The sequence below is a fragment of the Propithecus coquereli genome, unplaced genomic scaffold (assembly GCF_000956105.1).
Source record: "Propithecus coquereli isolate 6110/MARCELLA unplaced genomic scaffold, Pcoq_1.0 Scaffold77, whole genome shotgun sequence".
Taxonomy (NCBI): Eukaryota; Metazoa; Chordata; class Mammalia; order Primates; family Indriidae; genus Propithecus; species Propithecus coquereli.
In genome coordinates, this window is record NW_012153840.1 from 443,702 (window position 1) to 469,224 (window position 25,523).

General features: G+C 58.2%; 1 protein-coding gene across 6 annotated transcripts in view; it reads right to left on the reverse strand.

Annotated features, from left to right (window-relative positions):
* The window catches only part of ARHGEF10L (Rho guanine nucleotide exchange factor (GEF) 10-like), a 104,675-nt gene that overhangs the window by 64,078 nt on the left and 15,074 nt on the right, over positions 1-25,523 (reverse strand). For 3 of the 6 annotated variants that reach the window (XR_001138236.1, XM_012662621.1, XM_012662620.1), the window contains exons 4-11: positions 20,787-20,878; positions 19,466-19,549; positions 15,585-15,754; positions 7,790-7,898; positions 4,625-4,731; positions 2,473-2,550; positions 1,290-1,469; positions 58-174 (exon numbers count right to left, since the gene is read on the reverse strand). Coding sequence is in view for 5 of the 6 variants with exons in the window: in XM_012662621.1 (XP_012518075.1) it covers positions 58-174; positions 1,290-1,469; positions 2,473-2,550; positions 4,625-4,731; positions 7,790-7,898; positions 15,585-15,754; positions 19,466-19,549; positions 20,787-20,878 (937 nt within the window). In the remaining variant the exon portion in view is untranslated. Of the gene's footprint in view, positions 1-57; positions 175-1,289; positions 1,470-2,472; positions 2,551-4,624; positions 4,732-7,789; positions 7,923-13,066; positions 13,798-14,257; positions 14,607-15,584; positions 15,755-19,465; positions 19,550-20,786; positions 20,879-25,523 lie in introns of those variants that run through there. The other 3 variants (XM_012662623.1, XM_012662622.1, XM_012662624.1) reach the window with 3 other exon arrangements.

Genomic DNA, 25,523 nt, shown 5'->3' on the forward strand with positions numbered 1-25,523 from the left:
CCCCCACCCCCAGCCAACGCCCTGGTGAAAGGGCCCCGGGCCACCCTTGAGGCCCACCTTGAGGAACTCGAGGAACGCAGGCTTGGTGAGACAGGCCTTCTTGATGATGGACATGGCGCTGGTGAAGTTGTTCACGTAGTCGCTGTACACGTCTAGCACCATGGACTTGGAGAACTGAAACGAGGTGCAGCCATGAGCCGGGGAGGGCCACCTCGACGCAGGGGAGTGGCAGGCGGCCAGCACCCTACACTTGTTGGGACCACAAGCTGAGCCGGCGGCGCAGCCTGGACGACCTCCGCAAGCCCTCGAGGTGAGCACACCCATCACCCCACGTAGGCGAGGAAACCAGGCTCAGAGAGGTGGAGAGGCTGGCCCACAGGCACAGGTAGGACCAGCAGTGCCACGGAGAGCCCGGGGCCTCTGCCTCCCAGGTCTCCTTCCCCAGCGCAGCAGCCCGAGCCCATGGGTGCGGGGAGGAGAGGGGCCAGTGCTCCTGGCCTCTTGCTGGGCTGTGTGCCCAGAGTTGAGTTGCCAAGGGGCATGGTGTGCCTCGAGTCAACCAACCCTCTCACCTGAGCCCCTTGACACAGGGACCCAGGATGTCAGATCTATTTAGTGAATCTACCGAGTGCTGTGGTTTTCAAGAAATAATTTTTTTCTTTTAGCAGACCCCCAACTACCTAAAACAGATCGGAAGTGGAGTTCCACCAAATGGACCCTCCCTTGCCCCATGAATCTCTGGGGCCCACAGACTTCAGTTTGAAAATCCAAGAATTCAGTGCACCCCCTCATTCCACAGATGGAGAACCCTGGCCCAGAGAGGAGGCTGGACCTAACCGAGGTTGCAGAACTAAGCAGGGCCCAGAACCAGGATCATGGATCATGGTCCAGTGCTCCTCCCCCAACACCGTGGGGCATCCTCTGAGGGCCAAGGCTGTGGTCTGTGCCAGCATTTCAAAGAGTAAGGGAGCTTGCAACCTGCCAGGTGGCTGGCCACAGTGGCTAGGAGGCCACCCAGTCTCCAGGAGGGGCTGCCGCCTGGGCAGAGACAGAACAGAGACCTGGCTTCCACGGTACCAAAGCCCAGCAGACACTTCTAAGGACACTTCAAGGTGCTACACCCACCCCAGCTTAGGCCCGGAAGACGCACAATCCTGGTCACCCACTGGCCCCACTGGCTTGGACAAGGGGACCCGGCAGAGGCAGGAGGCTGGAATGCATAACCCCTGGGGTCAGGCTGGCTGTGGTTTTACCTTGGTGGGCTGGGGAAAGAGTTCGGGGACACCTACTGAGGCCACGAACAGGTCCCCGATCTTCTCGGTGGAGTCCCACTCGGCCACGCGGGAGGACAGGGCGATCTGGAACATGGAGTGGCAGTGCAGGATCTCCTTCACGCGGAAGAACACCACCTGGCACTTGCGGGCGCTCAGCGCCTTGGGCTCCATCTCCATCAGGGGGTTGCGGTAATCCTGCCGAGGGCGCAGGTGAGGCCGAAGGTCAAGCCGCAGCCCTCCCCCACTGCCCCCGCTCACGCAGCACTCGGCCGACCACGGTGGCCTCCTGTGGGCGGCACTTATCCCTCCCTCTCTCCTCATGCACCCTTCTGGAAGGATCTCCATGATTGCAGTGCTCCTGGCCCCCTTTGGCCACCCACAACCAACTCCCTCCGTGACTTCCGTGTTGAGCTGGTATGAAAGCCTGCAAGGGGCTCCTCGGAGGCTCGCCCTGTGTGGCTCTGCCTGTCACTGAGCCCGTCTGACAGTGGTAAGGTCGCCGTAAGCTCCCTCGCTCCTAGACCTAGCGTCAGCCTCTCCAATCAGCTTTCGCAGAAACAGGTGATGTTTTCATCATCACCTGTCTGACGCCTGGGCTCCCTCTCAATGGATTCAAACTCAGGAAGGGAAGACGTGGGTGTCAGCACCCTGTTGCTCTGACTATTCCCTCTCCTGACGGCCTCACTCCCATAGCCCACGCCATCCCACGAGAGTCACCGTCCCGTCTCAGGGATTCAGACTACAGCCCAGGTCGGCACACCTGGTCACGGCACACGAGCATCTGCTCGGCAATCCTGGGGCATCCTGATGGGAGAAAGAGGGGCGACCCTGCCCCTCACCCACCTCTAAGAGCCCCAGGATGATGGGGGGAAATAGCCCTGGCCCCAGGGGTGCATACAGTGGCAAGGAAGACCCAGTCCCTTCCAGACACAAACGGGGCCATACGCCCTCAACTCTCCAGGAGTCCTTTCAAAGAATCCCAATTGCATTTCAGAAAACAGTTACTCCCGTGAACACTAGGGCCTCAGGAGTTCTTGGTGCCCCATCTGGAGGTCCCACTGTCCCCACGAAACAGTGGTAGCTTTGGCCCCTTCCCCTTAAAACGGCCCACAGTCCCCAAACACTCCTTGTAAAATGTCCCTCTGGGGTCCTCCCTGCCCTCTCCCCAGAGGCCCCTGAGGACCCCCTGAAGTCACACCTGGAGTATCCGCTTCAGAGACTCCACGTAGCTGCCTTCGCTCTGTACGATGGAGCCCAGGATGTGCCTCCGGACCACCTGCGCAGGCCAAAAAGCACCGTCAGGGCCTGGCGGGGGCTGCCCTCCCTGCCAGAGCCCCGCCCACCGGGGAGGAGTGCCCGTGCTCCCCAGGCCGTGGGACGGGAAAGGAGGGCACACCCCAGGCAGGCCCCTCGGCACATGCACATCCGGGGATGGGGGACCACTGCCTCTCCTACGCGGTGATGAGGGACGGCCTCCCTCTTTGGACAACTCTAATAGAAATTCTTTCTGAGACTGAACAGAAATCTCAGCGTCCACCACTTGTCGTGCACAGAATCCTCGAGCAATCCTCCTTCCACGGACAGTCCCTAGGGCGCCCTCCCACCCCACCGGCGGTCCCTGCTTCTGGCTAAACAGCCCCAGTCCCTTCCCCTTTCCCTCTCACCATCCTGACCTCTCCCCGGCCTGAATCAGCACCCCTCCACACAGCGGGGTCCGTCGCCCCCAGCTGCGGCCTGACCAGCACCCAGTCAAGCGCGGTGTGACTCAAGCCTCCCTCACCCGGGTACAGCAGAGCGGTGGCCCCAAACTCTGCTGCACGCTGGCATCACGTGGGGACCCTACAGCTCCCTCCCCAGACACTCTGAGTTGGCATGGGGTGCCACCCGAACATCAGGGAGTTTTAAATCTTCCCCGGTGACTCTATTATGCAGCAAAGTTGGGATGTCACTCACAAAAGGAGTCACATGTGGGTGTCCGAGGGGGCAGCCTGTCCGCCTTGATCCAGGGTTGGGAGGGTGACTGACCCTTACTCTACCCCCACGGGTGTTCTGAGAGTCAATCACACACCCCTAGGGCCCCTCCCCTGCCCTGCTGGTCCGGCACCTCCTCCCCGCCTCTGGCACACCCTTCTCATCTCTGGCTGCCGCCCTGCCCATGGCCCACACAGCCCTGGCAGATGGGCAAGGCCACCGTCCTGCAAGCTGTCCCACAGCTGGATGCACCGTCGACAACCCCCAGGCGTCCAGGCGGCACCCGGAGCAGAGTTCTAAGCCTCGGCACTTGGACGTTTGGGCCTGAGTAACTCCTCGTGGTGGGGGCTGTCCTGCGCCTCCTGGGATCTTTAGCAGCTTCCTTAGCCCCTACCCACCAGATGCCAGCAGCGACAACCAAAAACGTCTCCAGACTTTGCCAAATGTCTCTTGGGGAGCAAAAATCAGTCTGAGTTGAGAACCGACTGCTGGCCCAGAGAAACTGACGTTGCCTGATCCAGGAAACGTGCAGGGCGGCGGCAGGGGCGAGAGCGCCAGGCAGCTCCAGGAGGGGAAGCCTAGACTGTGAGCTGGAGGCAGGGGTCTCCCCAGGCTCCCGGGCAGAGCCCCGCCACGCTGGGGCAGAGCAGGGCGTCACCACCTCACATGCCGTTCTAGGAGGGCAGGTGGTGCGTCGGAGGGAAGCAGGCGGAAGCAGTGCCGCGAACGGAACCGGAGAGCAAGTGCCCAGAGGGAGCTGCTCCTCCTGGGCTCCAGCCCGCTGCTGCCGCAAGGACCTGGGCCAGTGTGGCTCTATCCTGACTTCCAAAAGAGGCCAAACATCAGGATTTTCTGCCAACCAAACAACGGGCAAATCCTGCTGCCCCGACACAACCTTACAGCCAGAGGAACCAGGGATCTCACGCCCTATTCGTGGTGGGCAAAATGCAGGCGAGGAGGGAGGGAAACAGGTCTGGGCCACCCCGACCTCAGCGCGATGCTCTGGGAGGAGGAAGACATCGCTGAGAGCCCCGGCTCTGGCAGAAGCCGGTGGCAACTCTGAGGCCGAGGGTGAGGACAGGTGGACCGAGGGCGGAGGCTTACTGCGATCCCCTCCTTCACGCAGCGCCTTAGTTGGAAACAGTGAACAGCACCTGCTCTGGTTGCCATGGGGAGAGGCAGGCGCTCCAGACGCCGGGATCCCACTGCCCCCCAAACCACAGTGTGGAGCCCTGTCCAGTCTGGAACACCCTTGCAGCCAGCTGCAAAGAGAGCCCAGGAGGCCCCACCCAGATGCTCACTTCCCCTTCAAGACCCAGACCAGCGTGGCCCCAGGGAGTAGGCTGGGACCCCCCCGCCCGCCTCATCCCCCCACAGACCTGCTGAGGGCTCAGGCCATCTGGCATGGGGCCCAGCTCCGGGGCTGGGGGCTTGATGTCCGAGACACTGACCTCCAGGAGCCCCATGTCCTCCTCCTCAGAGTCACCTGGAAAGTCAGACAGGCTGATGACATGGGGACAGCACAGCTTGCTCAGGCCCCAGGAGCTGACAGACCCTCAGACCAGCCCTGGACCTGAGTCCAAGGGCACAAGCAGCTCCTGGGGCCACGTGGGGCCCCCAGCGACTCACTGGTGCATTCTTGGGCGTCCCCTGCCACACCCCAGGGCCTGGCACAGCCCACCCGTAACGCACACGAGCGAGTGGGAGCAGGTGAGCGAGCCAGGGAGCGAGCGCAGGGGCACAAAGCAGCATCCTACGGGGCCTGGACTCTGAGAATCAGCTGCCAGAAGCCTCCGTCCCTGCTCAGGCCACCCGCTCAGCCTGGCGGAGGCCAGCCACTGTGTCCCCATTGCTGGGCACTAAAAATAGTTTGCTTCTGGACGCCTGAAAGAGGGAAGAAAATAAGCCCCTAGAAGAATGGGACGGCTTGGCTTTACACGTTCTTATTTTAAAAAATAACGCAAAGACTTAAAAGGGAAAAAGTTCAGCTGGAGTCTGACAGGGAATCCCGGGCACAGGTCAGGTGGGTCTCGGATGGAGGATGGGGACAGAGGAGCCCCAGGCCTCCACGGCAAGGGGGGAGGGCAGGCACGAGGGTCCTGGGAGGGGTCTGGCCTCTACACGGGGAGGCACAGGCGCAGCGACCTGTGAACCCAGCGGCTCAGTGCCTCTGACAGCCGGTGGCAGCTGTGGGCAGCAGGAAGTGGACGCAGGGGGAGGCTGGGGAAGAAGGAGAAGTGGCAGCAACCCCGGGGGCAGAGGGAGCAGGGACACCCAGGCAGGCCCTTACCTGAGCAGGAGACAGAGGAGGAGGAGGAGGAGGGACAGCGGACGACAGCATGGGGGTGGCCCTCCTGCCTGGCCCACATGACGCCCCGGGCATCGCTGCACACCCAGCCCAGCCGCCGGCCCCGCGGCTTCCTCTTCCCCCACGCGCCGCTGGGTAACATTCTTGGCCTGTGACTCGAGCCCTGCCTGGCTATTAATAACACCCCTGGGGGAGGGTCACTTTAGGAGGGAGCTGGCTAATGGGCGGGGTGGGGACAGTCCAGGCCAGCCTAGGGCTGGGGAGGGTGACCCAGGGAGGGCTTCCAGGCAGCCAGCCTGGCCACCCTGTCCTTTCTTAGAGCCATCCCAATAAGTTTAGAACAGCCACCCGGCCTATCCCCACCTCATCAGGGGCCAGTGGTCCCCCGGAAGTGGGAGGAACACGGACATTTACTGAGTACCCAGCCTGTGCCAGGCACATACACGCCACACCAAACGCACAGAGTGGTGGGATTCAACCCATTTTACAGATGAGGAACCTGCCACTCGGGAGGGGAAGAAGTGCAAGGTGACAGCCAGGAGGCATAGAGCCGGGATGTGACCAGGTCAGGGTGAGGCCGTCATGGCACTGAGGCCTCCACTGAGTGACTGACCACCCACCAAGAATAACGCCTGCCACACAGGGCTCTCTGCACACACTACCTCAGTCATCCTCACCACGGCCCCAGAGACAGATGCCATTATTAGCCCCACTGTACAGATGAGGAAACTGAGGCACAGAGGTTAAACTACAGAACTTTCCAAGAGGGTGCAGGCTCTCACAGTTCTCCCTGGCTTGAAGCCCACGTTCCTTCCGCTGCACCAGGCTGTGTGCTGAGGGTGGGCAGCAGGCTTCCCCCAAACAAGGCCTCCAAGGAGAACTGGCACCCCCAGAATTCCGCCCACGGGCCGTTAGCCCACTGTACTGGCATTTCTCATCTCCTTGTCTATCTCCCCGAAAGACGTGAGCTGCATGAGGCAGAGGCTGGGTCTCCTTGACCTTGTGCCCCCGAGCCTGGGAACACACCATGGGCCCTGCCTGGGCATTCTCTGGGGGAGGAGACCAGAGCCCTGGTGGGGACCAGGAATAGGGGATGGGCACCTGAGGGGAGCTTCAGGGGAACGAGGGGGCAGGACATGTGTTCACAGCTGTCCCAAGGCCTTAGGACAGTTCCTAGCATATAGTAGATGCTTAATAAAACTTGTTACATCAATGATCAATCAATTGATCAAATCTGACCATGGGACGCTTCTGTCTAACACCCTCTAATGACCCTCCAGTGTCCTTAAGATCAAGGGCAAATGCCCAACAAGGCCCACAGAGTCCGTGCTGACCGGGCCCTGTTCTCTCATCCTGCCCTCACTGCGGCCAGATGAGGCCTCCTCCATCCCTTCCCTGTGTGTCCTCAGGCAAGTGACGGAAGCCCTCTGTGCCTGTTCCCTCTCCTGCAGGATGGAACATGAGAGTCCTCTGTACCTCGTTTGGTGCCGACAAGGATTAAGTGAGGAACTGCAGGCTGTTAGGAGAGCACCCAGCACATGATAAATGTGCCATCAATGCTAACCGGCATGAACGCCATTTCCAGAACGTCTCATACTTTCCCACCTCTGGGCCTTTGCACATGCTGGCTCCCTCTGCCTGGTGACCTGGGCTTCCTCCTCCTTCCCTGACCCGAGTCCACCCCACTTCCTAGATGCTCCCCCAGGGTCCCCGTCATGCCACCTGTCAATCTGTCCTGTGATTTCCCATTTATGTGCCGTGTCCCCCACTGTGCCAGGAGCCAGCCCCTGGAGAAAAGGCTGATAAATTCGTCTTGGCGTTCCCACATGTGCGCAAGGTGTGGCACTTAGTAGGTGTTCAATAAATACTGGCTGGTTGGAGAGACGGGTGGATGCATATGGGAGGGAGTGAACAGGGACGTACAAGGATGAGGCCCAGTGAGCCAGACCTCAGGGGGCAGGAGGCCCAGATAGCCACGACAAAGGCAGGGCACGGAGGGTGCGGGAGAGGCCCACCTCTTCCAGAAGAGGCAGGACACGCCTCCAGGGAGCGGGAAGCAAGCTGGGACAAGGACATTTGGGACTCTGCCCCCAACCCTTACTGCCAGAGGAGGCCAGACACCCACATGGTACCCCCACCCAGCATGACCTCCGGGGGACGGAGCAAAAACTCACCCTCTCCCACCCCCCAGCCTAGAGCTGGGCACCAGACCTTACTGGCCCAAGCAGTGCCTCACCGAGGACGTCCTTCCTGTGCAGAAAGGAGACCTTGCGCATGACGGCCATCCTCGTCTTCTCCAGCCCATCCTTGGTCCCGCTCTTGGCGGCCTTCATGAGCTGGGTCATCTGAGCAAAGGCAGAGAGGTACATCAGGGAAGTCAAGGGAGGGCCTGGGACACCTGCCACCAAGGGCCACCCACCTCCCCGGCCTCGGCCTTGACTACAGAGGACAAAACCACCCAGCCCCTTCCCTCCGAGGACAACAGTGGGGGTGAGATGGTACACTCATGCCCTGGGGGTCTTCCCGCAGGAACCCTCTTTATGGGCAAGGGAAGGCCCTGGCCAATTTTAGGGGGAGGCTGGAGGCCTGGAGTCCCGGGCCCCAGTTGAAGTTCCAGCTCTGCCACTCCCCGGTGGCACGATGCTGGAAAAGTCACTCAACCTCACTGAGACTCAGTTTCCTCAGGCAAAACCAAGGTAATAGCAATACCCGCCCACACCCGGGGCCGTGAGCACTAAACAGCCCAGGTCTGGGAAAGCACTCTGAACAGCAAAACGTGCCGTACAAATGCTGGACATGATTATTTTAGGAGCGACTAAGGAGAGGTGTGAACACACACTCATCCCATCTGCCGAACCCAAGTGAGGAACCCCATCCCTTGCGCCGCCCGCAAAACAGCCAGCTTTCTTACTGAGCCACTGCCCGGGAAAAGGGGGAAAGGCTGAAGTTGCCAGAAAGCAAGATGCAGCTTCCCGTGGCGTGGCGGGGCGGGGACCCGTGCACACTGGTGCAGCAAGCTAAGCGGTACGTAGAGCTCGAGGAGGACACGTGCCCAAGAGGGGGAGGCAGACACCCTGGGTGCTGGGGGAGCCCAGGCCTGAGAAGAGAGCTGCTGGCCCCCCAGCCCCAGCCCCAGCCCTGGTGTCTTTTCCAACACATGGCTGCAGCGGCACCAGCCAACAGAAGGTTCTGCAATGATGGACACGCTCTCTACCTGCACTGTCCAACATGGAGCCACTGGCCACATGTGACGACTGAGCACCTGAAATGTGCCGGTACGACTTAGGACTCTAATTCCTAATTATATTTAATTGTAAATTAATTTCAATTTAATAGCCACGTGACTATCATAATGGACAGCATAGTTCTAGAAAACCTCCTTCCAAAAACTCCCTGCGGAAGGTGGGAAGCACTAATCTGGGGGGGCCTGGTCCCCCCATTCTGTCACCTCTGACAACCCCGTGGTACCCCACTTAAGGGCCCAAGCGCTTCTGGAGGTCTGGGTAAGGGAGGCAGGTGGGGCACTGTGCACGGAGAGGCGGGGTGGTGGCTTTTCAGGAACAAGGCCTACTTTCTGGAAGCCACCAACAGCAGGAAAAGGGAAGGAAGTCCCCAGCCCCTCCCTGCATCTACAGGGTACAATTCTAGAGCCGCGATACTTGGCCTTCCTGGGGGAGTGATCGTGGATGCCTTTGGGAGTCTAGTGGGAAGGACAGATGCTGACCCCGGAAACCACCCATGGACGCACGTCCTCCCCTGGGGGTCACTCCCCCAGAGACTGGAAGCCTCTGATCCAGAGCCCAGCTCCTGTCCTGGCATAAAGTATCAACGGGCTGTCCTGTGAACCCCCCAAAGTGGTGTTTGGGGGAATCATCTGAGGCCCTTCTCTTGGCATCTTCCTGGGCAAAAGGCAAAGACCCCTGAAGGGTCCCTGAGTCAACCTGCTGCATCCACCCATCCACGCGGCGTGGGGCTGGGGCCGTGCTCGGGGGAGGCCCCTGGTCTTAGACTCTGCCCCTCGCTTGTTCCCTGCTCCCCTCAGAGCCTCGGCTTCCTCAGAGGTTAACCCTGCTCCACCCTGGGTCACAGGCCTGGCGGGAGGTGTCTGTGAAAGGGCCTTACAGGCTCTAGTGTCTCTCTTCCTCCTCCTCCTCCTCCTCCTCCTCCTGAGAGGCCCCAGGTTCTGATAAGCTGCAGGATGGAGAATGCCCAGGCTCTGGCATGTGGCAGATCCGAATTGGAGCCCCAGTGTGACCGCCGGCCAAGTACTTGACTCGTCTCAAGCTAAATGATGGTAGAGAGACAGCTGCCCCAGAGCGCCACGGGGACAAGACGGTCAGGCACAAAGGTAACAAAGGCCACCATCCACAGAGCCCCAGGCCAAGCACAGCACCGAGCACGTGACAGACCTGACCATCAGAGCCCCACACCCACTCCGGGGGCTGGTGCTATTAATGCCCATTCCACCAGCAAGGAAACCGAGGCTCAGAGAGGCCAAGGGGCCTGCCCAGGATCACACAGTGAGGACATGGTAAGACTGGGGTTCAAACCCAGGCCCACAGGCCTCCAAAGCCCAGGCTTTTGGCCAGGACACCCAGGAAGTGCTCAATTAACGGAAGCTACTACTGTCAGTATCATCATTATCCAAAAGTCTGAGTCCGATCTGGGAAGAGGGTGCTGCGCTTTCTCCTACACACTTCCTCATCTCGGATCTCTCAGAATAACTGGGAGGGGTAGGAACGTCCACTGTCACCAACATTCACATTTTTCAAAGTGCGCCCCTAACCCACCCACCACAGTTATTAAATGCACAGATTCCTGGGCCCTGCCCCAGACCTACAGAATCAGCACCCCTGAGGATGGCGCTCAGCAATCTGTGTTTTAATGAAGCACCCAGCGATGCTTAGGGCCCTAGAGTTTGAGAACCCACCTGGGAACTCTTACGGACCACCAGGTGTCTTTCACGTGCAGGTGGAGAGAAAGATACAGGCAAGAACCCGGAAGGGAACACGTGGCTTACGGCCTTGACCAGTTCCAGCACAGATGCAAGTGCCGCCAGGTGCCGGGGGTCAGGGGCAGCCCTGGACTCAGGGGCAGGCACTGGAGGCTCAAGCCCACCCCGAGGCCCCAGGACAGCCAGAAAGTCCCCTGGAGGTGGCTCAGCTGGAAGCGGCCTGTGCAGGACGTGGGAGGGACAGACAATACCTTCCAATCGTACTTGTGCTTCAGCTCCTGCATGTCTCTCCCCCCAACTCTCAAAGCCAAGATGTCTCTCTTAGTCCTGGCGTATCTCTCCTTTAGCCTAGTCAGGTCTGGAGAAAGCTGGAGCCCCAAGCGGCCAGGCAGAGGAGAGCAGGTGAGAGGAGCAGGCGGGACAGGGAGGAGACAAAACACAGACAACAGAGGAGAAAGGAGACTCAGGTGAAGTGGTGGACGGTGACCTGGGGCAGGCGGGATCTGGCAGCCCAGGTCCCCAGCAGCAGTCCGGCCAGGTCCTGCCTGGAATCTGTTCCAACCGTGTCCAACCCCAACACGCCGGGCGGCTGGGGGCTGGGTCTCGCCGGGGAAGGGAGGTGGGAGGGTAACAAGCCCAGGCCCCCCTCTCTCAGGGAAGGGGAAGAATGTTCTGAGGATATGGACTGTGTCTTCTCCTCATCCCTGTAGCCCTGCACAGGGCCTGGAACATGGAGGTTCTCAGTAAGTTTGTGAGACGGATGGATGGATGGCAGGTGGATGGACGGGTGCAGTGGGGGCGGGGGGGACAAGGAAATGAATGGGTGAGTGGACAAATGCATAGAAAGATGGATGAACAGGTAGACGGATGCTTGGGCAGATGGATGGACAACAGATAGATGGATGGGTAGACAGGCTGACGGATGGATGGACAAATAAATGGGTGAACACATGATTACATTTGGTTGGGTGACAGCACAGCTGCGCAAATGAACAGATGGATGGATGAAGAGACAGTCATATGAAGGAATGAAAGGATGATGGGTAGTGAATGGATGAAAGCAGTGCTGTGCTGGTAACTATTTAACAACCAGTTCTCCAGGAAAAAGAGCCCTGCTCCGTAGCATTTCCACGGCACGAATACTCCCGCCATGGCCAATTTCAAGCTACCAAGGTGACATCGTTGAACGTGGATTTGTAAGAGATGCACACAGTTGGTTCTTGAGTTCTTGTGAGCTGGCACAAGCTGAGTCCAGCACACAACTGGAGGAACGGCTGGATGGATGCAGAGAGGGATGAGTCAGGAGAGGAAGGGACGGATGGAAGGATCAATCGATCCAACCATCGATGAGCAACTGGATGGAGGGATACACAGATGACTGGCTTACAGACCATCTTGGAGGATGGATGGATGGATGGATGGATGGACGGAAGAACAGACAGTCAAACGCAAGAACTGTATGAGCAACAGTGATACTTGGCAAAGTACACAGAAGACCAAGGCAGCGGCTACTCCCAGCGAAGTAGACAGGTAGGAGGATTAGGAGTCTGAGCTCTGGAGGCAGGTAGGCCTACATTCCAGTCCTGGCTCCCGCTTCCTAGCTGGAAAGGTCTCCTTACTTCTCTGAATTGCAGCTTCCTCGCTGGTAAAGGAAGTGGCCATTGTAAGAGCTACTTCATAGGGTTGTTAAGAAAATTAAATGGACACTACATGTAAAGCCCAGAGCTTAGCAAGTACTCAAAAGATGGAAGCCATTATTATTTTATCTTTTAGATTGTAAGTACTCCATATCTGTTGAATAGATGGATAGTTGGATGGATGGATGGATGGATGGATGGATGAGTGGGCGAATGGGTGGATGGGTGGGCGAATGGGTGGATGAGCTATTTTCATCCGTGTGTGATGTTGAGTTCTGGCTCTACCAACTAACTTACCGGCTGTGTGACCCTAACCACATCACTTAACCTCTCTGAGCTTTATATAGGTTTTCTGATCAACAAAATGAGAATCTTAATGACAATAATACTGGCCACTCTAGGGTATTAGGAAAATTAAATGACACTGCTTTGTAAACTGTCCCATGCGAGGCAAATGTTCATTATCCTTATGAAGAGAAGTACACAGGACAGGGAACCTTCTGAATGTTACCCAGACTCCCAAAAAACTGGAGTTTGGGGCTTGTACTGAGTCCTAGTCATCTATAAAAAAGCTTGGCACAATGAAACCGTATGTCCCGGGTCTCCTGGCGCCCCTCTCCTCTCTCAGGGCCAGAAGAACTAGAAAATGTTGGGTCCAGAGGTCACTTGCTGAGTTGACAGATTAGAGCAGGGGAGTGGACAGGGCTGAAGCCAGAGCTGGCATTTCTGTAATGAACCCACGAGTTCTGCACAGTTCCCTGCCCAGCTGCATCATAGAGACCTCGATTACAAAGAGGTCACAGTCACAGAGTGAAAGAGTTCAGTGCAGCCCATCCCACAACTGGAAAAAAACCTCCCACTGACCATGGGGAGCAACTGGCAGGATAACTTGTTAACATAACAGGATGGGGTGGCTGCTTACGTTTGGGTCAGGTGCTTCGAAGGAGGTCCCTCTGCGGACCCCTTGGTCACTTCCTTTGGCAAGAGTCCACTTGCCTAGGGCTGGCCTCCCCAGACATCTGGATGAGGGGGCTCCATCAGTTCTCTTGCAGCTGGGCAGGGTGCCAGGCCCACAGTGAGACTCTAAGGGCAGGACAAAACGCTTCCGCAGACCCCTGCGGCCCAGTGCCCCACAGCACACACAACACACAGCCAAGCAGTGGCGGCCCTGAAACATGCAGCTGCTGCGGTGCCAGGCGTGGGAGCAGGTGCACCCCGGGCAGCTAAGGAGGGTGACACACCACGGGCAGGGCTCAGCACGCACCCCTGGGCAGAAGTGGGCACCACAGGACAATCCCCTCCCCAAGCTCCTGTCGCCTGGGAGCCTGTTGGGCAGGGAGCAGGTGGGCCTCGGTCAGGGCCAGAGAAAGAGTCCTCGTGGTTAGGACAATTCCAAGAACTATGCCACATAGTTTGTCTGCTGAGACAGGGTCCAAAGCCCCCAGCCTGAGGGTGTGAGGGACACGAGCTCACAGGCAGTCCCCAGGACCAGGCCATGGTCAGGTGCAGCCCAGCATTTTTGGGGGTGCTCTTTGGGCACCTTGCACTCCCTGGGGCCAGAGAGTTGGTCAAAAGGCCAATTTCCAGGCTCCACCCAAACTCCAAACCGGAGTCCCTGAGAGGGAGGTCCCGACAGCTGCGATTTCGACCAGGTACCCACACGACTCTGACGCCCGCGTGAGTCTGAGAACTGCCACTGGAGAGCCCGAATTCAGCATCTCCATCTCCCCTTCCCTCTGAGAGATGCCTACAGCTCCCCCCAGTCCCCAGCGAGAAGCCAAAGGCCGGGACAGTGACCATGGACATGGGAGAGGAGGAAGGATGCCAGAGGCTGAGACTCAGAGGCTGGACCAGGACTCAAAAGTCCCATCCGGTCACACCGTCCAGAGCAGGACTGAGACGCATGGGTCCTGCCCGTATGGAGAGGGCGCCGAGGGGTCTTGGGGATTCAAACCCAAAAGCGTAACCTCCTCTCCCCTAAAGCGGTGCGCACTGCTGCTTCTGAACTACACGGAGCAGAAGCGGGCCGGTCCTGGGCTTTTGCCTGGGCCGTTCGGCCCACCTGGACCACCTTTCCCATCTCCTCTGGCTCCTGAGCCCAGCTCCTGCTCACCTCTCCGAGGCCTCTTTGGACTGATCTCATCAGCCCCCACCCACATCAGGCATGTGGCCAGGCTGGACACACGCTCGTGTTTACACGGAGGCATTTTTGTCTTCATTTTTGACAAACTGCTTCGCATTCGGCATCTCCTCCGAGACCATGAAGGTTCGCCGAGCCTGGGTCAGGTCTTCCTGTTCCCAAGTATCCCAACCCACAAGCGAACATGTGGATTAGGCACACGGCAGGTGTCGTGAATGCTTCACTTTCAAGCTGGCAAGACATGGAGGCCGGTTTGCACAGCGCAGCCATGGAGGCCCGTCCCTGGGAAGACAGGGGCCCGGCGAGACCTCCTCAGCCCTGGCCTGCTCAGGACTGGCAGAGCCCATCGTGGTCTGAGGAACGGACTCTCAGGTGTGGGTGCTGCTCTGGCCAGTGTGCCTCTCCCAGAGAGGATCCCCCAAACTCAGAAAAGGGCAGGAGGTGTCAGGAGAGTCTTGGAAGCCCGCCAGGTGAGGCATAAACTGGCCCCGTAATCCCAGCCCTACCCTGGGCCCCCACCAGGTGGCAGGACAGGGCACAGGTGGAGCTCTCCTGCCTGTCTGCGTCTTTCTAAAATGAGCCTGAGAGGGACCCCTGGCCCCTCTGCTCAGGCAGGGCCTGTGAGAAGCTGCTCCCATGAAATTGCACATCTTGGCACGGACAGACTGCCTTCCAGTGGCTTCTACAGAACACCGTGGGAGGAGTGAGGACCTCCCAGGAAAGGAGGAACCAGACGGTCTGTCCTCCTCTCAGTCAGGGGCTCCCTCCACGGAACAGGCAGAACGATCCCTGCTCCAGGCAGAAATACCAGAAAAACCGAGTGCGTGGACAGCACACAAGAGGCCGTGGAAAGAAGCTTCCAGGCCGCTCTGGCTCAGCCATAGCAGCTCCCGCTGTTCGCTTGCGCTGGGCAGAGAGGACCGTGTGGGCTGAGGACTGGTCTGAGGACTGTCCAGTAGGGCAGGGGGATCGCGTGATTTGATCCCAGTGCCAGCTCTCCGCGACTGATCAGGCTGCCTGGAGCACTGTGTTGAGAGGGCTCTGAGGCCCGATCTGAGCCCGCAGAGGGTCTGCTGTAGCCATGGGGGGTAGCACCTGAGCCAGGGCTCTGCACAGCCAACAGCAGGGCCCGGGCGTCACCTCCTGCTTCGGGACGACCTGGCTGCTTGCCCCTCTCTCGCCACACGTTCCCGGGAATCCCTGAGACCCAGATGTGAGTCTCAGGCCTGGCCCTCGCCACCCCACTCACCCCCTCCCTGAAGGGGTCTCGGTGCCCTGAGAGGCACCCCCGTCCCCTCACCTTGGGCTGGAAGGACACTCGGTGCTTGGTGGGCTCGACCTCCGGCTTGGTGTCCTCCCCAGAGCCCTCGCTGTAGCTCTCAAACTCGCTGGAGCTCCAGCCTAGGTCCTCCGCCTCCCGCGGCGCCCCGTCCCGGCGCACATCCTCGTACAGCAGGCCCCTCTCCGCCCCTGTGGCCGAGGGACAGCTGGTGAGCCGAGGCCCTGAGACCGAGCCCCCAGACTTCAAGCTCTGTAAGGGGTGGGGAGGACATGGGGCCCTGGAGCTCCAGCTGCGCTTCCTGAACCATGAAATGGAGGTGGTGACTATACACCACCCGCCTCAGAAGCAGCATGAGAAAACGGGCAGAGCACGAGGGTGTCAGACACACACGGGCTCGCTGATTCCTCTTGCTGTCAGCATTGCTTTTCTGTGACCTGAGTGCTCGTCCTGGGCATTTTTTGCTGGAGAAGAGAAGACCCAGGGTCAAGTTCTGGCTCCGGCCCACGGCATCCTCGGAGGTGAAGCAGAGATTGTTGGGACCTTAAAAGTGTCAGCACAGGAAGGGGCTGGCACAGAACCTGGCCCAGGGCAGGCCTTCATAAATGGCAGTCCCTTCCTAGGAACCCCTCGCCCCAGATCTGAGTCCCCGTGTGGTCCAGGACAGTCCGGTAGGGGGCGCACCTGGCCCAGTGTCCAGGAACAGTCTTTCTCCAAACCCCATAGGAAATGCCTTGGACTGAAAATGCAGGGGACAAAGAGCTGAGAGTCTCCTCCTCTACAGAGACAGGTCCCCCAGGGCCAGGGCACTCTTGAGGTCCTTCCTAGTGGGGTGTGAGATGTTGCTTTAAGGCTGAAGCAGGAAAACCTCTGCCCGAGGCTGGAGCACAGGGGTCCCAGCCCCAGCCCCGTCACTGGGAGATCTTGGGCAGGGCCCTTCACCCCTCTGGGTCTCGTTGCTTTGTCTGTCGCCTGGAGAAGAGCCGGAGACCTCACAAAAGTGGGGTCAGATCCCAGAAAGTGCATGAAGATGAAAATACTTTTGTCAACACAGAAGAAATACAGCATTGGGAAGGGTCAAAAAAAGTCTGCTCAGCCAAGTGCGGTGGTTCCCACTTGCAATCCAGGTGCTTGGGAGGCTAAGGCGGGAGGAGGGCTTGAGGCCAGGAGTTCGAGGCTGTGGTAGTGCGCTATGATAGCACCTGTGAATAGCCACTCCAGCCTGGGCAACGTAGCGAGACCCAGTCTCCAAAACAAAAACCATCTGCTCAGAAACAACTGTGCCACAGACCTGGGAGCCTTGGTTGTCAGAGACCTCTCTGCAAAACGTGGATGATGATAAGCTGACAGGGCAAGTAAATAAAACACGGCCAAGATGCTCTTAGGAAAGAGCCCGGCACGTGGCAAGCACTCGACCAAAAGCAGTGAGGCCTCGCTCGTGGTCGCTCTGGGTGGGCACAGGTGTCGCCCCACCGACCCAGAGCCCCCAGCTCCAGCCCAGGAAGGCTAGTGGGGGGCACTGGCGAAAGGCGAGGAGATCGTCAGCCAGAAACAAAACAGATGTGCCAAAGCTTAGCGGGGACATGGGTCCCAGGACCAGGAGAGAACATGGGTTATTTTTAAGCAAAAGACAATAGTGACCAAATGCCTCCAGAGACCGTAGCAGCTGTGACCTTTACTGCTGTCCTCGTACTGCCACGGAGGCCTCAAGCCTAGTGACCAAATAGGCAGAGCTCAGTTTTACAGATGAGTCAACTGAGACGCAGAGAAATTGAGCAGTTCTCTGTGTGACCTTTCCCAAAGGCCTGCGAGTTCGGGATGTTTTTGTCTTATATGAAGAAGCCAAGGCCCAAAGGCACAGAGCCCTGTGCCCAAATCAGAGGCAGAGCTGGGATGTGAACCCAGGGCTGTGTGTCCACTGGCGCATCCAGCCTGCCCCTTGGCTGACGACTTCCTCTCTGAGTTCCCACCGAGCCCACATCAGGTCCGGACAGGCCAGCGCTGGGACGCTTGGCAGGTGAACACTAACAGCGACAGCCAGCAGTGGCCCTGTGTGCAGAGCGCCCACCCAGAGCCAGGCCCTGCACTGAGCTCCTTACGACTGTGTCTCACTGGACCCTTTACAGCCCTGTGGGTGGGGGTCCCAGGGGTGGGGATGGTGGTCCTCAATTTGCAGGCTCAGAGCTGGAACTCCCAGGCCACCTGCTCTTAACCACCTCAAGGTAGGTTGGCAAGGACGTGCCATATCCTCCCAGACCCTGCGGTGAGGGGGGTGGGAGGGGCTGTTGCTTGATTTAATTCAGGTGGCAAAACAGTCGGAAGGGGTTAAACAACACTGAGGCCCCTCAGCCACTCAGACCTCCTGCCAGCTCCGGGACATTACCATAAAACCCTACTGCCTCCTGACATAGTGTTCCGTTTCCCCACCTCCCTGGATTCAAATGAGCTACAAGCAGGAAAATGCGCTCCGAGCACATCCCAGGCATGCTAAAGGGACGAGCATATCATTGGCCCATCTGTCCCTGTTCCTGGGACAGCAGTCAGGAGTGTGGCTCTGGGGCCCTCGGGCCTCATCATGTCTGTGTGACTCTCCCATCAAACTGCATGCTGCCCAAGGGTGGTTATAGCTGCCCCATCAGACTCGGAACTCCTCAAAAGCAAGGGCTGTGTCTCCCCCATTAGATGGAGAGCCCCTGAAAACAGGCAGAATAGTGGAGTAGAAAAAACAGGCGCGGTGGCTCATGCCTGTAATCCCAGCTGCTTGAGAGGCCAAGGCAGGAGGACTGCTTGAGGCCAGGAGTTTGAGGCCAGCCTGGGCAACGTAGTAAGATGCCGTCTCTACAAAAAAATTTTTTTAATTAGCTGGGCATGGTGACGGGCACCTGTAGTCCCAGCTACTTGGGCGGCTGAGGCAGGAGGATCACTTGAGCCCAGGAGTTTGAGGTGCAGTGAGCTAAGATGACACCACTGTACTGCAGCCTGGGCAACAGAGCAAGACCCTGTCTCCAAAAAAAAAAAAAAAAGACAAGACAAGAAAAAGCAGTCATCCATTCAAATCCTGGCTATGTGATCTGGGCTGGTGGTTTAACCTCTCTGAGCGACTGAGTTTAACCTCCCTGCCCCGCCGACCTCACAGGGTGACTGGACAGTGGAATCCAATGTGCTTTATGTGTCATAAAATGCCACCCAAATCCTCCTGGGACAGGGGACAGAGCACTGGACTTGGGAGTCGGAATGACTCACATTCAAATCCCAGCCCTGCCTCTACAGTTTCCCTGTCTGTGCAGTGAGGACATAATCCCCCAAATCAAAGTTTTGAAGCAGCTCACATGATGCAAAGTATGAAGAGCAGGTTGCCCTAATGTGTCCAAGCAAGATGGCTCTTCCGGTTAATTGTCAGTCGGTATTCCTCCTCTTGCCCATCAGGTGCGCTCCGGCAGGACCTACCCCATCCCCTCTCATTTCCCCGCTGCCACAATCTCCCGACTGCCTGTCCCACCTCGGCCCCCGACCCATGGCAGGTGTAGGGCTTTCTGCAGCATTATCTAATTTACCCTTTGGGTTTAACAATCCGTCATCTTCCCCAATAGCCCTGGGAAGCCTGGACTATGGCCCCATTTCCCGAGGGAGGAATCAAGGCTCAGAGAGGGGAAATGACCTGCCCAGGACCCACAGCCAGAGCGTGGCCCTGCCCACGATGCCAGGCCCTGCCCAGCCTGGCCTGGCCCCGCCCCTGGCCAGCTCCGGCCGCTCCCAGAAGACTGCAGTGGTTTTTACAGGCAAGAAGGAGGGGCACTGCACTGGGTGGGGACAGAAAGAAAGGGAAGGAGAAGACCCCCCCCCAGGCCCCGCCCGTCCTCCCCTGTCCCCAAGAGCAGCAAGGAGCAAGGCAGAGACTGTACCGGGCTGATGGGCATCCGGGCTCTCGCAGGGGACGTCGTCATAAATCACATCTTCTTCCAGGGCGGGGAAAGTGAACCGGTCGACTGGGAGGGAAGGGGAAGAGAGAGGACACCAACGCAGGCTGTGGCGCCAGCTAAGCGCTGCAGACTGACACCAGGACTGCACCAGCGGGCGGCACACGGTACCCTGACCTCTCTGCCAGCCCGGCCCAGCCGGAGCCCTGCCAGCTGCTCTCAGGGGATGCCGGCTTCCCTGCTCCTTCCCGCCCCCCAGACGCTCCAAGGCGCCTTCCGTTGACCACACAGACCCCCACCTGCCTCCCCCACTCACAGGCAAGGCCTGCCCATCTGGCTGATGGGGCGGTTGCTCACGGCCCGCAGGCGGCATGATGCAGCCCAGCACCTGTGCCCTGGCCCCCAAGCATCCTCAGTCACCCAGGCCCCCGGGACAAGCCCCTCCCCTGCTGAGCTGAGTCAGGATTCAGAAACCAGCCCCTGTCCCAGATGGGAGCCTGTCCTTATCCCACGGGCCTTCTGGGAAGAAGTCATGGGACCCACTGTCCTAACTGTGATGTTCCCTGAGTCCTGGGGCCTAGAGCCCAGCCAGAGCCCAGCCAGAGCCTCACAGGGACCCTTCTTCCTCCTTCTACACTGACTCTGCCTCCAAAAGGGCCCACAGGCCTGCCCACCTCTCGCCAGTTCCCTAGTTCAGGCCCTCGGCTTCCCACTCCTGGAAGACCCCACAGCCTCCCCACTGCTGCACCCGCCCCAGAGCAAAGGGACTGAAAGGCAAATGTGGCCACATCCCTCACCTTCTGTGGCTCCCTATTGCCTTCAGAAACCTAAGCGTGGCCTCCGACGCCTCAGGAGCTGGGGTGATGGCAGCCTCACCTCACCCTGCTCGCCCCATAATGCTACCCCCACCAGACGGAGCCCCTGCTGCTTCCCGAGGTGCCAGGCATCCCCTCACCCTCGGGCCTGTGCACAAGCTGGTCCCCTGCCTGGGACCCCTGCTCCCTCCCTCTCTGCCCGCAGGACTCAGCAAGGCACCTGCCCACTGCGTGGCAACTGCCTGCCTACCTGTCTGGCTCTGCTCACACAGAGGGACCTCTCCCGGGTCACCAGGGCACTCCCACCACCTGCCACCCTGGCCTGTCGTTGGGGCTTTGTAAGTATTTGAAAAGCAGATGAAAGGCAGAACGTGTCATCTACTCCTGGACCTCGGCTCTGGGGGGCAGTGGTCGGTCAAGGGGAGACTACATCCTGGCACTATTCTGGTGCTACCTGGGGTGGGCGGTCGGTGGGGACAGGGGAGACTTACTGCGACGGGAGCTCTTCCGCTTCCAGCTGGAGCGCCGCACCCCAGAGCAGGCTGCGTCCACCGCGTCCCCATTGCTCACCACGGCCGGCACCCTGCAGGCCGAGACGCACTGGTGAACTGCAGGGAAGGGGACGGCAGCCCCTCGAAGCCTCCGGCAGCCCCTGACCAGGTGATCAGGGCCCACGACGGGGAGGAGGCCGGTGGGGGGTTGGCCTTGGACGAGGACTTCTCTCTCAGTGTCCTCATCTTCAGAAGGCACTGCGAGACCCAGCCAGCTTCTTTACGAGAGCGTAAAGATCAAACGCGTTCATAGTGGTGAGTACCAAGCACTCCGCGAGAGGGGCCTGTCTGTCCTGCAGGGCAGACTCCACAGATCTCCATCTCGCCATCGTCCCCTGTGCCCATGAAGGTCAGGGATCCCTGCTTCTTGCAAAAAACAAGGACCTGCAATGCTTCAAAAGATTACCATGGGAGGTAGAGCTTAGTCCCCATACCCTTGAAGACGGGCTGGACCCAGTGACTCCCTTCCAAAGGACAGACATGCAAACCACAGAGCAGAGAAACCCACGAACCCACCTTAACCAAGAGATCAAGGCGAGGATCTCCAGAGATGATACACAGATGTCACATGCCCCCAAATGATGTCATGAGACGGGCACCTCCCCTCCATGGTATGTTTACCCCAAACCCATAACCCCAGTCTAACCATGGGGAAAACATCAAACAAACCCAGACTGGGGACAGTCTACGAAATGCCTGGCCCTTGCCCCTCAACACTCTCAAGGCCGCGGAAACCGAGGAAAGACCGAGAAACTGCCACAGGCCGGAGGGCTGCGGAGACGTGACAACTAAGTGCAGTGTGGGACCCTGCATTGGATCCCGGAACAGGAAATGAACCTAAGTGGGAAAACCGGTGGAATCCACATAAAGTCTGGAGGTTAGTAAGTGGTGACGTGCCAACGCAGGTCCCTCAGCTTTGACCACTGCACCAAGGGTCACGTAAGCCGTCAACAGCGGGAAAACTGGGTGAGGGGGTATGTGAAACCCGTGTACCTCGTCACTTCTCTGTACATCCAAAATTATTCCAACATGAACTTTTTTTAAAAAGTTGACATTCAAAAAAAATAAAATAAAACAAAGACCACTTATGCCAACCTAGAGGGCAGAGGCCTTAGACTGCCCGAGACAGCAGCCACTGTTGCCAAGGAATTGCCTTTAACTTCCTGGCACCTGAGCCCTTAGCGGGGACGAGGAGAGGGACATGAAGACCAGGACAGTGCAGGGGAGAAGGGAGGGGAGGGGGATGAGAGGACGGAATTCTCGCTGTTGAGCACGGCCTGCGCCAGGCCCCTTGCCTCACCTTCCCAACAACGCCGTTTTGCGGGCGCGTAGAGGAACCTGCCCGAGACCACGCTGCCCAGGGAGCGGCAGGGCCAGGCCGTGAAGCCAGCCTGCCTGGTCATAAGGAGAGCAGTGATGGCACAAATGCTCTCTGCCTGTGCTTCCAGCACGCAGCCACCAGCTGCACATGCTACTGAGCACTTGAAACGTGGCTAGTGTGACCATGGAAATTAATTGTATTCTTTTTTATTTTAAGCACTGTAATTTTAAACAGCCCCATGTAGCCAGTGGCCACTGTCCTGGGCAGTGCAGTCTAAGTCACCTGCACTATTGGAGGAGCAAGTCTCGGCTCACATGTTACTGCCAGAAGCCGGCAGTGTCACCCCGGGGTAAGGAAGGCAGCATATTTCAGTCCTGGGGTAGCACTTTCCACGACAGGAGGCACAGGCCAGAGGAGACAGGGCTGTTCTGGACCAGGAAGGAGGCGCTGGGCTGCAAGGAGCTGCCTGAGCCCCATCACTAACAGCTGCTTCCCTGAGCCGCCACCTCCTCAACACAGAAACATCCCGAAAGAGCTGAATCAACTGCTCAGAAATGCTCAGACAGAACCAAACTGTTCCAGCTGGAACCGACCTGAGCTTAAGAGAGGCTGGCTTGACGGTCTGCCAGCCTCTGATACACAACCATGACAATCGGTGACCATTGCAAAGCACCCTGCAGCACCTGCTACGGGCTGCTTGCTTTGCTTTACATATATTTGCACAGGAACACGCAGGAGGTGGGCGTTGTTATCCCCATTCTACAGGCAAGGAAACTGAGGCTCACAAAGACTCAATTACTTAACCAAAGTCACTCGGCTAATTGGTGGGAGCTGGGATCTAAAGCTAAGTCTGTCTGCAGAGTTTGTGTTCTTTCAACCAGACCGCTTGGAAGTATTTGCAATTAAATATTCACCTACGTCACAGACTTGCTGTGCCATAAGGTCTCCTAAACTCGTGCCTGTTTAGCCAACATTTTTTAAAAAGGAAGGAGAGCAGCACCCCTCAGCACACAGTCAGAGGCACAAGTTCAAGTCTCCGCTAGGGTCTGAATGCCTGTGTTCCCCCCAAAGTCCATGTGTTGAAATCCTCACCCCCAAAATGACAGAATTAGGAGGTGGGGCCTCTGGGGAGGTGATTAGGTCACGACAGCAGAGCCTCCATGCAGGGGATTAGTGTCCTTACAAATAAAAGAGGCCCCAGAGAACTCCCTTGCCCCCGTCGCCATGTGAGAACACAGCAAGAAGGTGCCACCTACGAACCAGCACTCGGGCCCTCACCAGACACTGAATCTGCTGGGGCTTTGAACTTGGACTTCCCAGCCTTGAGAACTGTAAGGAATAAGTTTCTACTGTTCATAAGCAACCCAGTCTACGGCCTTTTGCTGTAGTAGCCCAAACAGACTAGGACAACGCCCGGCAGGGGTGGGGAACCTGCGGCCTTCTGATTTCAAGATTCTCCTTTTTTAAGCACCAAAGGAGGCAAGAGAAGCTTCATCTTTCTCTGCTGCACTCCTTTTAATAAGAGGATTCGTTCTGCAAAATTTGGATTCAGTCAAAAGGCTGCACTTAAGGACCCAGAAGGCCACATTTCACCTTAAGGCTGCAGGTTCCCCACCCCAACACTGAGAAGGCCCTGTGTAGACTCTCAAGGTGACTTCGGGGTGAGGCTGGGCACCCGGGGCTGGGGTCAGGCACCTTAGAGAGGGTCTGAAATGTGCTGAGAAGACCAATAGCCATGGAGAGGCTGAACCGTGGGCCTCCTCTTGGAGCACATTACCGAAGCCAGCGCAGGTGTGGGTCCTTAGCCTGGCTGGGGGTGGGGGTCCACAGCACAGACCAGTCACCTCCGTGCCACCCCCATTGCCCAAGTCTCCTGGCCAGCAAGCGGCACAATGGCAATTTGAACAGAGTTGATCTGCCTGCAAAGCCTCTCAAGCCAGCTCTGTGGCCCCCCAGACTGGAATAGGGGTTCCCTAGGGAGCTAGGCAGGGGAAGAGGAGTCAAGCGGGTGGGGAGAGCAGAGCACAAGCAAAGGTCCACCTCAAGGCAAGCATGCAAAGAGAGCATGGCAAGAAATGAGGCTGGGGGTGTCTCCTCCCCCCTTGCCTCTTCCTGCTGCCTGCCAAGGCCACCACCCCACCCTGCAACCACCCATAGGCAGCCTCTCCCAGCTGCTGTCTGGAAGTCACACAGGGCCCTGCCTGGCTGGAAGTCTAATGCTTCCTGTGACCAAACACTCCTTCTGGAGCCTCCTCAAAGGCTCCAGATAACAAAAGAGCCATAAAAACCAACAAGAGGCCAATTATCTCACCCTTATCTGAGCTTCCTGCACTCCCAGTGCCTCTCAGGCCAAACTTGAGAGCAAGGCCAGCGACTAGAATTACACCAGGCTGCCAAGGTGAGGCCGAACCCGTGCAGAGAAATAGAAGAGGAAGAGTTGGAATAAGAAGGGGCAGATGCACAACAAAGTTCATTGACCGTGGTCTCTGGTCCACAGAGCTCCAAGCACCTCTGTGCCCCACCTCCTCTCTCCCCAGAGAGCAGCCAGGCGGGAGGGGCCTGGGCCCTGTGACAGCGGGACCCCCACGCCCACACCCGATGATGACCGATGACGACCGAAGCCCACCCACCCCAGAGAATGGCAGCCCCCGCCCTCCGCAGCTGCTGGTACAGGCCCCCGTTCTCAGTGAACCTCCACGGTGAAAGGGTCGGCCTTGCTGAAGCAACAGGAAAATATCTGATCCCGCGATTTCCTAATAACAGCTAAAGATCGCTCATGAGCTCTCTCCCTGCTCTCCGCTCTTTCTCTCCCCACTGACAGGCACCCTGCGGGGACTCTGTTTACACAAACATCTGAAAAGAGCTGGAAAAAGACAAAAAGAAACATAAATCTTTCTCTTTACATTCCCCAACCACTGCCCTTTAGAATCTGTCTCTATAGCCTGAAGGAGTTCCTGAGAAGCTCCCAGACAGACAGCAGGGGACAAACTTCAGGCTTCAGAGCCTGCCCAAAATCCTATGGTAAGGGCTAGATCGCAGACGGGATCTTTGACATGACAGCCACTTTGCTGCTATCTGCCTGCCGAGAAGAAAGAAAGGAGGGATGCAGCCTTCATGGTACCCTGTTATTAATAATTCGGCTATGGCCGGGCGCGGTGGCTCACGCCTGTAATCCTAGCTCTCTGGGAGGCCAAGGCGGGCGGATTGCTTGAGCTCAGGGGTTCGAAACCAGCCTGAGCAAGAGCGAGACCCTGTCTCTACTAAAAATAGAAAGAAATTAATCAGACAACTAAAAACATAGAAAAAATTAGCCGGGCATGGTGGTGCGTGCCTGTAGTCCCAGCTACTCGGGAGGC